This window comes from Euleptes europaea, chromosome 10 (assembly GCF_029931775.1).
Source record: "Euleptes europaea isolate rEulEur1 chromosome 10, rEulEur1.hap1, whole genome shotgun sequence".
Classification (NCBI taxonomy): Eukaryota; Metazoa; Chordata; class Lepidosauria; order Squamata; family Sphaerodactylidae; genus Euleptes; species Euleptes europaea.
Window position 1 is genome coordinate 2,730,487 of NC_079321.1, and position 14,394 is coordinate 2,744,880.

A 14,394-nucleotide genomic window follows, 5' to 3' on the forward strand; every position below is an offset into this window, starting at 1 on the left:
GTTATTGTAACAGATGCTCAGTTACATGACGTTATCGGTTATGTTTAGGGCTCTGCAGCATTCCCCCCCCCCCCAGTATTTTTCGGGTTTATTAAACCCGGAAATTTCTGAAAATCTAAGAAAGCTGAATACAAAGCATTCGGCTTTTCTGAATAATCAATAAATTTTGGGGTTTGATAAACCCAAACCTGGCTCTGAGTTCGGGGGTGTCAGGGGAGGAGATCTAAATTCTGGGCTCCACTTTTAAAATGCTATCCTTTTCAAGATCATCCTTTCCAAGCAAGCATCTCATGAGTTTGCACACTAAAATTTCTGGGTGGGTGGGGGGGGGGCGTTATTGGAAAATTGGTGTGTGTGTGTGTGTGTGTGTGTTGGGGGGTGCCCTTCGCTGCCAGACAGTATGAGTGAGCAAAGCCTTGTCTTTTATTTAAATTTTTAATTTTTTAAAAGAAAGGTTACAATACCAGTGATATACTAAACAGGAATGTCCCTCGTAATAATTGCTCCAGACTAACTAGAAGAGTATGCCACATTTAGTCCAATTCATTGACATCATCTTTTCTATGGAGAACTGGGAATTAGGCCCTATCTAAGCATGCATTCAAATGCAGACGCTGCCCATTAGATTCAATGCTTTGTGCCCATCCTGCATGCATTTTCCTTTAAACCTTGGCTTTTAGCAGAATCTACATTCATATGTGCACCCCTGCTCTTGAAACCTTTAATCTCTGGTTCCTGACAAAGTCAAGTCATCCTTGCGCAGGGGCCACGCTAATCTTCTCTGTATCGTTCCAATTTTAGTATATGTGCTGCCGAAGCGAGCACTCCTGACAAAGTACTTTGGATAGAATTAGGCAGAGGGGAGGTTGAGAATAATTGTGAAGTTCAGCAGAACTTCTTAGTTGGATTAGTTTGCCATCCTCAGCTCTGCAATTTAAAATTAATTGAATGATAGAAGCAGCTCACAATGAGGGCAGAAGTGGAAAGGGTCGAGGGTTTCGGTGGTGGAATAAGTCTATCTCAGGTGCGCTGTCATTATACCTGTGGCCACTCTCACGCCTGCAGCAATTTTAATATACATCTCATAGATTTAATTCCTCCTAATGGTTGTAACTGCGTTAGTGTCCATGCAGTATGCTTGGAGTGCTTTAGAATGATGGTGGTGAAAATGGAATCGACAGCAACAATGTTCTCTAAGGGCAACAGGAGAAGAAAACAAAGGGCAGTAGCCAGGTCTGGGACCCTAAATTATTTATTTACTTCATTTATATCCCACTTGCCTCCCAAATGGGGACTCACAACGGCTTACAACTTCTTCCCCTTCTCCAGTTCATCCTCACAACAACCCTTTGAGGTAGGTTAGGCCAAGAGTGTGTAACTGCCCCATGGTCAACCCACAAGGTTCTGTGGCAGACCTGGGTTTCCCAGATCCTCGTAAGCAAAGGGTGTCAAACTCATTTGTTACAAGGGCCGGATAGGACATAAATGTCACTTGACCGGGCCGGGCCAGGCCTCGTTGGTCCAGATCCAGAGTGGGGTGGGTGGGTGGCTGCCTCAGCTGCCTCGCAGGCGAGATAAGAGCTCTCAAAGGGTGAAATCTGGCTCGCGGGCCGTATGTTTGACACCCCTGCTCTAACCATTACACCAGTCCATTTTAGATGCATTTCCAGATACCCTGAGGGATACGTACCATTTATAGATTGCCCCTTTCCCCCTCACTGATCATAGCAAGGGCAGGGTGGTCTGAAATATTTCCCCATTTCTCAGCAGAGTTCTTTCCTGATGCAAAATTGCAACCTATGCCCAGTCATTGTTGTCCCGCGCAACTCTTCGGAAGGAAAAAAAATTGCCTGTTTCACACCTTTGCTTTAAGCACTGGAGATAAAGTATTTAACCACAGTGTGGTAGCTATTCTGATTTAATTTAACTGTGGAATATAATGATGTGATGTATGTGAAAATGCTTAGAGAACACCCAACAAAGATCCGCACATGCTTTGTTAATGAGAGTGTGGACACAAACACTTTTATGAGTACCTTTTTATTTCCTTTCACATTGAGAGTGTTTTCCCAGGGGGGAAGGCTTTCTTAGCACTCCGAGGTGTATAGTTGAGCTGAAATGACCCGAAGCTATAATATATCTGAGGGGAAAATTCAGCTTTGGCAGAATGATGGATTTAGATGGCGTTTTGGGGGATTTAGTACTTTTCATCTTCCATTGTATTTTTCTGCTGCTGTACTGATTGGGACATCTACTGATTGATGATCTAGACGTGAGAGCGAAATCTTGGCAGATGAAGTCATGGTTTTGGTATATGCTATACTAGTCAAGAGTATACTGGTATATTTTCATGCCTCATTGTGCATGTGTTTATGCACATGATTTTATATGCTTGACTTGAGTAGAAATCTGCAGTAGGTTTATTATCAGTAAATGTCATTAATGCAGCATTTCTTCTGAAATGTTTTGTGATGGATAGAGTTTCAGAAGTGTGTTTATTTCATTCATTCATTCATTGGTGTATGGGTAGCCCCTCTTCCATTTTATCCTCACAACAACCCTGTGAGGTAGGTGAGGCTGAGAAAATGTGACTTGCTCCAGGTCACTCAGTAGGGTAGCCAGGTCCCCCCTCGCCATTGGTGGGAGCTTTGTTGTGGTGGAGCTGGGGTGTATGCGATCAGAGCAGTAACATCACTCCATTCCTCCAAAAACTATGGAAACCATAGAGGTTTTTTTATTTTTATTTTTGAGGAATGTGTCAGAGTGTCCCCTGTCACTTCCAGGGTAAACCAGGAAGTGATGTTAATTGCCTCCCCTTTAGCTGCCCTGCTTCTGCCCACCGGCTGAGGGGTGGTGGGAAGCCCCCTTAATTGGCAGTCAATTGCCCACCATTACCTGGTATCTGGCAACCCTGTGGCACTCAGTGAGTTTCATGGCAAGCAGGAATTTGACCTCCACTCTCCCCTTTTCTAGGATGAGCCTCTTAACTGCTAAATGATGCTTGTTCTTATTCCCTGAAGATTGTGTAAAGGATTTCTCTATTTTTCATCCGTGACTATGGAAGCAGTGGGACGAAAAAAATAACAGCAGTTCTGTTGGATCACACCAAAGGTCCATCTAGGCTAGCATGCTGCTTCTACCTCTGGCCAACTAAGTGTTTCTGAAAAGCCCCCAAGCAGAGCTCCCTCTACCCCCCCCAAAAAAAACTGGTATTCAGATAGCGTTGCCAACTTCCAGGGGACGCCTGGAAATCTCCTGGAATTACAGTTTATCTCCAGACCACAGAGATCAGCTCCCCTGAAGAAAATGGCTGCTTCAGAAGGTGGACTCTTTGGCATCGTGCCCAGCTGAGCTCCCTCTCTGTTCAAGCCTTGCCCTCTCCAAGCTTCATCCCCAAATCTCCAGGAATTTCGTAACACAGAGTTGGCAACCCTATATTCAGAGGAACACTGCCTCTGAGCCCTGAAGCTCCAATTACCCACCGTGGTTAATATCCACAAGTCAATCCAGCATCCGTTCCTTTCTCTAATCTTTCCCCAATGCAGCTTAAGCCAGTGACTCTCCGCAGTTGGGGCAACGGTTTCTATAAATCAGGCATTGTGTGAAGATGCCTTTTCTTTTGTCTGTCCTCAATGTATTGTTATTGATTTCATCGGATGACCTCAAGAGATCAAGAAAACGTGGTTTCCATTTTTCCTCAACCATGATCAGTTTTATAAACCTTGAAGTTTTTTCCCCCTTTGCCCCTTAAGAAGTGTGATTACCCTTGCAGCAACAATTGATATTTCAATAAAATTAGCACATGTTTGTCACAAAGTTTACTATCGGCAAACAAGATATGGTCAACAATCTTTGATAGAAATGTTATTGACTGGAGCATTATGTTTGGGACCACTAGTTCACATGGAGATAGATCACAATGGGTAGCTGTGTTAGTCTGTCTGTAGCAGTAGAAAAGAGCAAGAGCCCAGTAGCACCTTAAAGACTAACAAAATTTTGTTAGTCTTTAAGGCTCTACTGGACTCTTGCTCTCTTCTTCTACTAGTTCACATGCACATTCTTTAAATGTGTGTATTTCTTAATAAAAAACCTGTTGCATAAAGGTGACTTTGTTATCATTTAGCTGTCCGAATTCTACCCACAGATGACATTCAGATGATACCTTTGATAATTGCTAAAGATCTTCATGGAATAGCAGAGGAAGTGGCTTTTAACACACCAGTCATTTAAGGCCTTTCCAGACAAAGTCGTGTTTTTCATGCATCACTTGAATTTCAGCAGTGAATTCGTGCTGCAAATTGTTTGGTCTAATTAAAAAAAAACACACTAGCTAACTGCAATCTGCATTTATAAAGAAAAGGAAAATAAGGAGAAAGGTATATGATATGTGCAAATATAATTTACTGTAAGACTAATACAGTAGATTGATAATGAGAATTTATATGTTGTGTTTGCCTTCCCATTTTCATAAGACATGTTCTGTATTGTCTAAACATGATCTTCTGTTGCGGTACGTCTATTATAAATTCACATTTTTTAAAAATCCACTAGATTAAGGTTGGGGTCAACTCCATCTTCTTGGGGTCCTTGGGAAAGATTCCCTCTAGTGTCCCCTGCAAGTATGCTGCCTCATCTTTTTCACCTACACACTCATCATGGTGTAGTAGTTAAAGTGTCGGGCTAGGACCTAGGAAACCCAGGTTCAAATCCCCACTTGCCCCATGGAAGCATGCTGGGTGACCTTGGGCCAGTCACACACTCTCAGCCCTGACCCTGGCTAGTATTTGGATGGGAGACCTCCAAGGAATACCAGGGTCGTGACGTGGAGCCAGGCAAGGGCAAACCACCTCTGACTCTATGGGGTCGCCATAAGTCAGCTGTGACTTCACTGCTAAATGGCCCAGGCAAACCCAATCTCATCAGAGATCACAAACTAAAAGCATGTTTGGCTCTGGTTAGTACTTGGATGGGAAACCACCAAGGAAGTCCAGGGTTGCTACACGAAGGTAGGCAATGACAAACCACCTTTCTTTGTCTCTTGCTTTGAAAATCCTATGGGATCACTTGTTGGCACTTTTCACCACCGTATTAGGGTTGCCAACATTCCTGGAGATTTGGGGGCGGATTTGAGAGCAGGATTTGAGAAGGGGGGGACCTCAGCAAGGAATGTGATGCCATAGAGTTTGCCCTCTGAGCCTGCTGTTTTTTCTCCAGGGGAACTGATCGCTGTTGTCTAGAGATCAGTTGTAATTCCGGGAGAACTCCAGGCCCCACCTGGAAGCTGGCAACCCTACCTACACACCATATGCATGTAATCATGTGCACACCCTCGGGGCTTCCTTCAGGAGGGACCTGACTAGCATGTGACATTTTCATGCTCCTTTAACCTCCATCAGTGGCTGGCTGGACTAAAACAGAAGTGAAGGATCTACGTGCTGTTTCTTTCAGGCTCTTCTCCCATTTTCAGCGGTAGGGTGAGCAGATGCACCACTGTTTAGCAGTGGGCCCTATGCCGGACCATTGAAGTGTTTCGTCATGGGAATACCTAATGCAACGCAAAAACAGCTGACCTGGCGCATGAGACAGTCTAGACATTAGGAAGAATTTCCTAACAGAGCAGTTCCTCAGTGGAACAGGCTTCCTCGGGAGGTGGTGAGCTCTCCTTCCCTGGAGGTTTTTAAGCAGAGGCTAGATGGCCATCTGCCAGCAATGCTGATTCTATGACCTCAGGCAGATGATGAGAGGGAGGGCATCTTGGCCACCTTCTGGACATGGAGCAGGGGTCACTGGGTGTGTGTGTGGGGGAGGCAGTTGTGAATTTCCTGCATTATGCAGGGGGCTGGACTAGATGATCCTGGTGGTTCCTTCCAGCTGTATGATTCTATGATTAAAACAACAACAACTGTGGCACAGGTTTTAATATTTGGAAATCTAATCCACGTTTCTGTTTTATCTTTTTCTTCCTTAGCTAATTCAAGTCTGCTTGGAGGCGGCGGCGGTAAGTTTGACTTCTTTTTCCTCTTAAACACTGTGTTTTCCAAACAAAGCTGAATTATGAGGATTTTCTGGAGGTTTCGTGAACGGGGGAAATGTGCCCATGCAGGACAGCTGGAATAATGGCCGTTGGTCCTCTCATCATTTGGCTGTGGCGATCGCCTGTGTCGTCCGTTCGAGATACGCTCCTAGGCTCTGAATTTGATTAAAGAGCGCCATCGTTGTGGAATTTCCCCCTTTCCCCAGGTTTAAAACTTCGAAGAAGAATTCAGGTTTGAAAAGAAATGGGAGAGGCCGAGGGCAGGAGATTCTCATTTGGCACATCGGTGCTGGCTGCTGCATCGCTTGCGTTCGGAAGTTATTTCAAGAAGCCTGTCAACCAATCTTTTTGTTTTTCTTAGCTTTTTACTTCCTGTGAACTAGTGAGGCACAAAATAACCCGGCACATAGCAATGTCACTCCTAATATCGCTCAGAGATAAAGAAACCATCTTTTCCCCTTTTCCTAGCCCGTCGTGATTTTTTGTCTCAATATTATAGTTCTGAAAGTTTATGAGAGCCAGCAATTGGCGGGGGAGGGATATGAAGCTGAATTTTGGCCTTTCTGTTGCCGATTTCGCTTCTTTAGAAAAACAAAAGAAACAATATGGGAAGAAGGATAAATGCTAGAAACGTAAGAAATACATTGGAATAGAAGTTCTCACATTTTCTTGTTGAGGGCAAAGAAGACCTGGTCATCTGTCTCCTTCTACAAACGTAAAAGGAGAAAATTGCTGTAAAAGCTACTTGTGGATAGTTGCTTTGAGAGTCCAACGAAGTCAACACATTTCTCTTTGCATGCTTGACTGCATTGAAGATTCATCATTTTGGGTTAATATGTGATAGGTTTTAGATGCATTCCTTACAATACCATTAGGATTTTTTAAAAGTAAAGACAAGGTCACACAGGCCAAATCTTATCTATTGCTGAGGTTATTTCTTTTGCTGGCTGGGGGTGGGGAGGAAATATAAAAAAAATTGTGATGCCATTTTAAGTTGTGCTCCGGGGGGATGGGAATATGAGTTAAAAGCTGTTGGTAAGGGTTACTTTCAAAGATGAGAATCCGCGGCTCAGTTTGTAGAGCATCTGCTTGGCATGCAGAAGGTCCCAGGTTCAATTCTCAGCATCTCCAGTTAAAAAAAACACACCAGGTGATGCGAAAAACTTCCACCTGAGCCACTGCCATTCTGTGTAGACAACAGTGACCTTGATTGACCCACGCTTTGTTTCATGATAAAGCAGCCTCTTGTGTTCATGCCTGTTCAAGACAGGCGAGTGTCACAGGTCACCAGTTCTTCTGTTGCTCGGAAAAGTTTCAGAGGGTCCCTGGGTTGGTCTGCAGGAGAACAGCTAGAGACACGTTAGACGTAGAAGAAGAAGATTTGGTTTTCTGTGCCAACTTTCTCTACCACTTAAGGGAGACTCAAACCGGCTTCCAATCACCTTCCCTTCTCCTCCCCACAACAGACGCCCTGTGAGGTAGGTGGGGCTGAGAGAGCTCTAAGAGAGCTGTGACTTGCCCAAGGTCACCCAGCTGGCTTCGTGTGGAGGAGTGGGGAAACAAATCCAGTTCACCAGATTACCCTCCGCCACTCATGTGGAGGAGTGGGGAATCGAACCCGGTTCTCCAGATCAGAGTCCACCGCTCCAAACCACCGCTCTTAACCACTACGCCACGCTGGCTCCATCAGTAGTTTCCCAACAGTCCTTTTACATGGAGTAGGAGGAAAGACGGCAGTCCTGGAGGAGCTGTGGGTAGGCGGGTAACTGGAAGCGCTTGGCTCCTGCCTCTTCACCTTTCTCCCTGAGCTCAATTTCTGTCCCGCCCTCCCCAGCCGAAACCAGGCTCAGGGTGGGTAACAACATTAAAACCATCCTGCAGGCACAATATATATTCATTAAAACTCTAAAATCAATCATAAATAATCATGTTAAAACAGCAGACGATGCAAAGAAGATGGTTACTGCTAAAAAAATATTGCCGTTTAGATGCATAATTTTCTCTTCCTCCACTGTTTCTGGTGCCTTCTGTCTTCTTCTTGGACAAAGTTTGATGCTTTCAAATGAGACAGTCAGAGGCAGACTGGGGAACTCGCTATTTTACATGTGCCATATTACTGTCCAGCTCCATCCAACTGTGGGTGAAAGGAAGTACCCCCAATTTATCTCTGTCATCTGACTGAAGAAGTGAGCTGTGACTCACGAAAGCTTCTACCCTGCCAGAAATTTTGTTAGTCTTTTAGGTGCTCCTGGACTCTGGCTCTTTTCTGACACTTTTGTTTCTGAGATTTTGTTTCTAATTGTGTGGTGCAATTTAAGGGCACCCAGGAAATTTTTAAAAAAGCAAGCAAAAAGTAATTAAATATGTAACCGAAGCATCAGGAAATCCAGGATAGGCGTAGTAGACTACAGTATTTATCTCTAGCATTTTAAGATTCCTTCCTGCCTTTTGGCTAATTGTGTGACAAGTCCTAATTTTCACAGTAAGTGTGATGAGTTTGCTGTAATTCTCCGGAGAGCAAAGATGCTTAATACTTTCATCATGTTCAAGAGCACTTCAGTCATTACCCCCCCCCCAAAAAAACGCTGATCACTTCTGCTCCATCGGCAGTGAAGCTCTTTGTCACTCTTTCCGAGCTCGACAGCAGCCTCCTTTTCTCGAGGCGTCATTGTGTTTTCCTAGTTAGTAACAACAACGACAACAAAGGATATGCTACTTTTCTTTCTCAAAGGATATTCAAGGTGGCATACAGTATAATATAAAATACAACATAAAATAAAACCAATATAAAACACAATATAATATAAAATACAGTATAAAATAAAACCGCTGACTCGGATGGCCCCAGGCTAGCCCGATCTCATCAGACCTCGGAAGCTAAATAGGGTCGGCTCCAGTTAGCACTTGGATGGGAGACCCCCAAGGAAGTCCAGGGTTGCTATGTAGAGGTAGGCAATGGCCAACCACCTGTTTGTCTCTTGCCTTGAAAACCCTACAGGGTCACTATAAATTGGCTGCGACTGGATGGCACTTTCCACCACCACCAAGCCAGTGGCCACCACCATTGTGGCAGTGAGTTCCCCAAGTCAAATAGCCCAGACTAGCCCAATCACATCAGAATTCCGAAACGAAGCAGGGTTTGTACTTGTATGGGAGACCACCAAGGAAGTCCAGGGTTGCTGTGCAGAGGCAGGCAATGGCCAACCACCTCTGTTTTTGTCTTGCCTTGTCCTGGATGGCCCAGGCTAACCCAATCTCACCAGATCTTGGAAGCTAAGCAGGGTCAGACCTGCTTAGTACTTGGATGGAAGGCCACCGAGAAAGTCCAGAGGCACTACCCAGAGGCAGGCCATGGCGAGCCACCTCTGAATGTCCCTGGCCAAAACAGGCCTGGAAAGGGCCTTGCCCGCTGTCCCTGCCTTTGACTGACAGAAACCAAGGCTGGCAAAACTATGTGGCTGCCTAGCAATGGCCACTCATTTGTTCCTTAATGCTATAGGCTCTGCTTCGGTTATTATGTCTCTCTGTTTTGTTTGTTAGTTTTTTGGGGTTTTTATTGTTTTTGTTTAGATTTTGGAGTTTTTACTTCAAACCTGGGGCTTTTCTCTGGTTTGTAGAAAGATCTGTCCATGGCTCCAGTCTCTAGATTTAACTATCCACAGATGGGGCCATTTGAAATATAGGCCTATATTTATTCCATCTACGTAAGCAAAGAATTATTGCATCTACAGCGTTGTCTTTTCCTTACATGCTTGTGGCAAGCAAGGCCAAGAAGTTGAGCTATGTCTAGCGTTGCCAGCTCTGGGTTGGAAAATACCTGGAGATGTTGGGAGTGGAGCCTGGGGAGGGCAGGGTTTGGGGAAAGGGGAGACCTCAGCATAGTACAATGGCATAGATTGCACCTTCCAAGGCAGCTATTTTCTCCAGGGGAACTGATCTCTGTAGGCTGGAGACCAGTTGTAAAAGCGGGAGGTCTCCAGACCCCACCTGGAGGTTAGCAACCCTAGCTATGTCACATTATGGACATGCATTTCTTTCAGAATGAATGGGGGTGGGGGGAATGAACCGAAAAGCCACATTCATTTTGAAACTAATTGGAATCAAAAGAAGTCAAAGGTCTCAGTTTAATAGAGGGGAAATCAGAAATGAAAGATTGGTTTTGATTGATTCCTTCCTGTATGCCATTTTAATAAATCCTGACGTCTTTCTCCTTATCTCTAAGCACCCTTACAAGAAATAAAATGTTTTATTTTGATTGCTTCCGGGTTATGCAAGATCCCCTTGAAGAGGCAAACGTCTCCCCGCATTTCATATCCATTGAAGTAATAGCTTTCTGGATGCAATGCATCCATTTTAAAATATTCATTATCCTTTGTTTTAATTGCCTATAAAACTGGTACCCCGTTTCCAATCCCTCTGAAATGCAGCAAGGTGAATCCTTTGGGTAGTTGGCACAACCCTCATGAATCTCATAAAAATCCATAGGAAAACAAAGATGCTGCAGCCAGAAATGTGCCTGGATTTAATGGTCTAAAGAGCTGGGCCCTTTCCCCCTATTTGCCTGAAATTTGATAAGTGCAAACTCCAGGCTGACAGTTCAAATACCTGAAAATTCCCTCCAGATTGCTGTCAGAAACATGTTTCCCATTAAAAATCAACGGAAAATGAAAATAATTGAATGCAAACAATGCATGAAACAAAAGAGACGTTGGAACAATTAAAAAACTCACATTACATACATCTACATTACAATCATTTTTAGGGCCACTGATGCTTTCTTTATGTTGAATTTAAAGCTTCTAAGATAAATCACTAGGCACGGTGTTATTCTGTTAAGGGAAACAATGCATATCAGAAAGGACTGTATAGTTTCTCAGATTATACTGAAGATTTCTATCCTGAAGCTGGTGTTCCACTTATTCTAGTTCTATTGCTGAACAGAAAGCAATACAGATAGGAAGTTATCTCTCTTTAATGTCGTGTTTTAACTTAAAGTTCATCGTCATGGTACCTGTGCAGTCCTAGATGTGGGACTGTACAGGTGACCACTCGATGAACAACAGTTACAGGTAAGTGCGACCATTTTTTAAAAAATAAAGGTTTTAGAAATACCATCGCTGGAGCTCGCTGTACGTTGCTTCAGTCCATTCTTGAAAAATAACAGCCTGTATTAACTGGATTGAGTGTGTTTGTTAGAAGAAGACCGTTCAACCACATGGAAGGTCTTTGCAGAAAGAATTAAAATGGGTTCATCTTGACCGTTATTGCGGTTATTAAGAATGAACTAGTCATTGACTGTAAGGCAGGTTGCCCAGGGAAGTGGGATTTATACAAAAGAAATATTCATTGCCATCTTGACCGATAAGTATTCCTTGTGGAGAGATCCCCGCCAGCCAAGGCAGAAACTGGTAATGCTGTGTCCCTATCTAAACATAATCTGTTTCTTCATAACGCTCAATGTGCTGTTACCCGATTGATGTTGCTTAATATCCCAGCTAAAAATCAATGTATCGGTCATATCATTTTCTCAGATCTGTTGGTTTTTTGTTTCAGAGGTTTTATTTTGTTGCTGCTGTGTTCAAAGTGGCTGCCATTCTGAAGTTTTTCCAATTGCTTGAAAGTATGTGGCTGACTTTCCTCCTTGGTTTTTTAAAGGTTCTTTTGTCTTCTTTTCTAAAAGCCATTCCTAAAGGGAGGGGGAAGCTCCTTAGGAGCTGGCATGACCCCACACTGGCATAGGTGCCAACTTATCATGGAATAAGGTGGCACCTACTCCAGTGTGGGAGCAAACACAGCGGCGTCTGGGCGCCGTTGTCCTTTGCCACCAGTGCAGCCAAACCGGCAAGGCTTTCCTGGAAGGGATAGCCTGCGCCGGCTATCCCACAGTTCCCATGGGTGGAGCCGCCTTTAGGCAGCTTCCACAGCCCTTTCGTCCCAGGAATGCCACCTCGAGGGGTGGCAGGACTGCACCTCCTTTTTCGGTGTTGCAGCCCCATTGGAGGCAATGGGGGATTTTCCCTATTTCCTCTATTTATATATTTTTTAAAGGCATTTTATGCTTCTGCAGTGGCCAGGAAGCCTTGGAGGAGGTGGCACGGCTGCGCCACTCCCGGCCACCATGGAACTGCTCCCCTTCAGGATTGGGCTGCCCAGCGCTTTCTTGAGCAGGCGCTTCTCACTTTGTTCATGGCAGTAGCCCTGGTTGGCCACTGTGTGAATAGACTGCTGAACTTGATGGGCCTGGGTCTGATCCAGCAGGGCCTTTCTTGTGTTCTTATGTAACTACAGATATGTAGAAGAAAGCTGCAACTAGAGACGCGTTAGACACACATCTGAAACAACAGTAACATGATAAGTTAATTGCTTTGTGGACACAGTACATAGATGGCAAGCTGAACACCCCCACCCCCGCACCAATATTTCACAAAAAAGTTGTACATGCTCTGTGTGCTGGGTGAATTAATCCCAATTCAGTGTGAATGTAGCACACGTTAGTAGCCTGACCGCAAAATAAATGGCACATGTAGTTATTGCAGCGGATGCTGCAGTGGTTTTGTAATGATGCACACTAAGGAAAAGGCACACTTCACTACTTGCAAAAGAGCTAGGACTTAAATAGAATTCATGGCTCATTTCCTTGGGAAAGGATGGCACGCACCCTGAGACAACTGTTAAATTAAATCTGGTTGATGACTGGCAGTCTTGCTAATTCTTTCTTTCCATGGGATAATGATGCGATAAGTACTATGGAGAAGTCTTGTGCGGCCGAAAATCATCCTGGGTCTGTTGTTTCATGTTTGAGTGAAATTGCTGGAAACGTTTTCATCATTTGCCCTGCGTAGAGGTGTGGGGGGGGGGGGCGGCAGGTAGGGTGGTCTGCCCCGAGAAGATGAAGGATGCAGCGTTGTCTTTTTTCTGATGATCCTCGGAGAGCTCCCACACAACACGGTGGGCATTCTGTGGAAGGTATGATCTTGATAAGGCAAATTGGCTTGTTAGCAGAGGGGCTTCTGCAGGTGCCCCACCTGCAAATGGGCAAAGTCAAGAACTACCCATACACATTGCTTTCTCCGTTGTGGCCCCCACCTTGTGGAATGGCCTGCCTGAGGAGGTCAGAAAGGCTTCTGCTCTCATGACCTTCCACAAACTATTCAAGAGAGCTTTTCTGAGCAGGAAATAGGGTTGCACTGTACAAAATGGTTTTACAAACTTACTTAGATAAAAGATTGGTACTTGAAGTCTATAGTGCTACATATAGCTTATTATAAGGAGGATCCTATTATGTGATTTCTGGACCATTTAATGTGTCATGTGAATACTTAACGCTATGCTTCAGTTGTTTTTGGTGGCTACAGCCTTCAAAAATCCTAATGCAGGGGTTACTGGATGTCCCATTTTGTTGATTGTACCGACTTACTCTGTGTAACTCGCCTTGAATCCCTGTGAGAAAGGCGGACTAAAAAAAGGTAAAAAATAAAGATTTATTAAGACATTTATATCCTGCCTTTTCTTGTGGTTCAGGGCAGCTTACATTAACAGTTAAAAACATTTTCAGTTAAAACTAAAGATAAAATAGCAGACCCCAAATTTCTCTCCCCCCACAAAAGATGTCTGCCGTTCAAACCCTCTCAAAAGCCCTGGTGAACAGGCGGGCCTTGCAGCGCCTCCTGAAGATCTCCAAGGAGTGCCCCATTCCACAGAGCTGGAGCCACAATGGAAAAGGCCCTGGGCCACCCTAAGTGATAGGACAGCCAAGAGATGGGTACTTAAAAACACAAGAACACGAGAAAAGCCCTGCTGGGTCAGACCAAGGTCCATCAAGTCCAGCAGTCTGTTCACACAGCAGCCAACCAGGTGCCTCTAGGAAGCCCACAAGAAAGACAACTGCAGCAGCACCATCCTGCCTGTGTTCCACAGCCCCTAAGATAATAGAGGCATGCTCCTCTGATCCTGGAGAGAATAGGTATGCCTCATGACTGGTATCCATGTTGACTAGTAGCCATGGATAGCCCTCTCCTCCATGAACTTGTCCACTCCCCTCTTAAAGCCTTCCAAGTTGGCAGTCGTCACCACATCCTGGGGCAGGGAGTTCCTCCATTTAACTATGCGTTGTGTGAAGAGCGTAGTTGTTGCACAGGGATGTATGGGAGGAGACGGTCCTTCCAGGGCATCCTCCTCCCTTGCTCTCTACAACCCGATCAGCTCCCCGGTATATGTGGAAGCTTGGCAGGGTTGGCTTAAGCTGTTTGGCTACCCTGAGCTGACGACCTCCCACGCTGTCCTGGCGAGGGTGCAGGGCAGCAGAAGTGACCTGGATGTGGACAAGACCTGTCCCGCCCCTGCCGCCCCTGCTCAGAGCT

General features: G+C 44.8%; 1 protein-coding gene and 1 non-coding gene across 2 annotated transcripts in view; one reads left to right on the top strand and one right to left on the bottom strand.

Moving 5' to 3' along the window:
* The window catches only part of MACROD2 (mono-ADP ribosylhydrolase 2), a 989,050-nt gene that overhangs the window by 166,968 nt on the left and 807,688 nt on the right, over positions 1-14,394 (top strand). The window contains exon 4 of the mRNA XM_056856797.1: positions 5,969-5,998. Coding sequence (XP_056712775.1) covers positions 5,969-5,998 — 30 coding nt within the window. The remainder of the gene's footprint in view (positions 1-5,968; positions 5,999-14,394) is intronic.
* Positions 716-825, bottom strand: LOC130484039 (U6 spliceosomal RNA). The gene has a single exon (XR_008933680.1). It is a non-coding gene; the product is annotated as a U6 spliceosomal RNA (small nuclear RNA).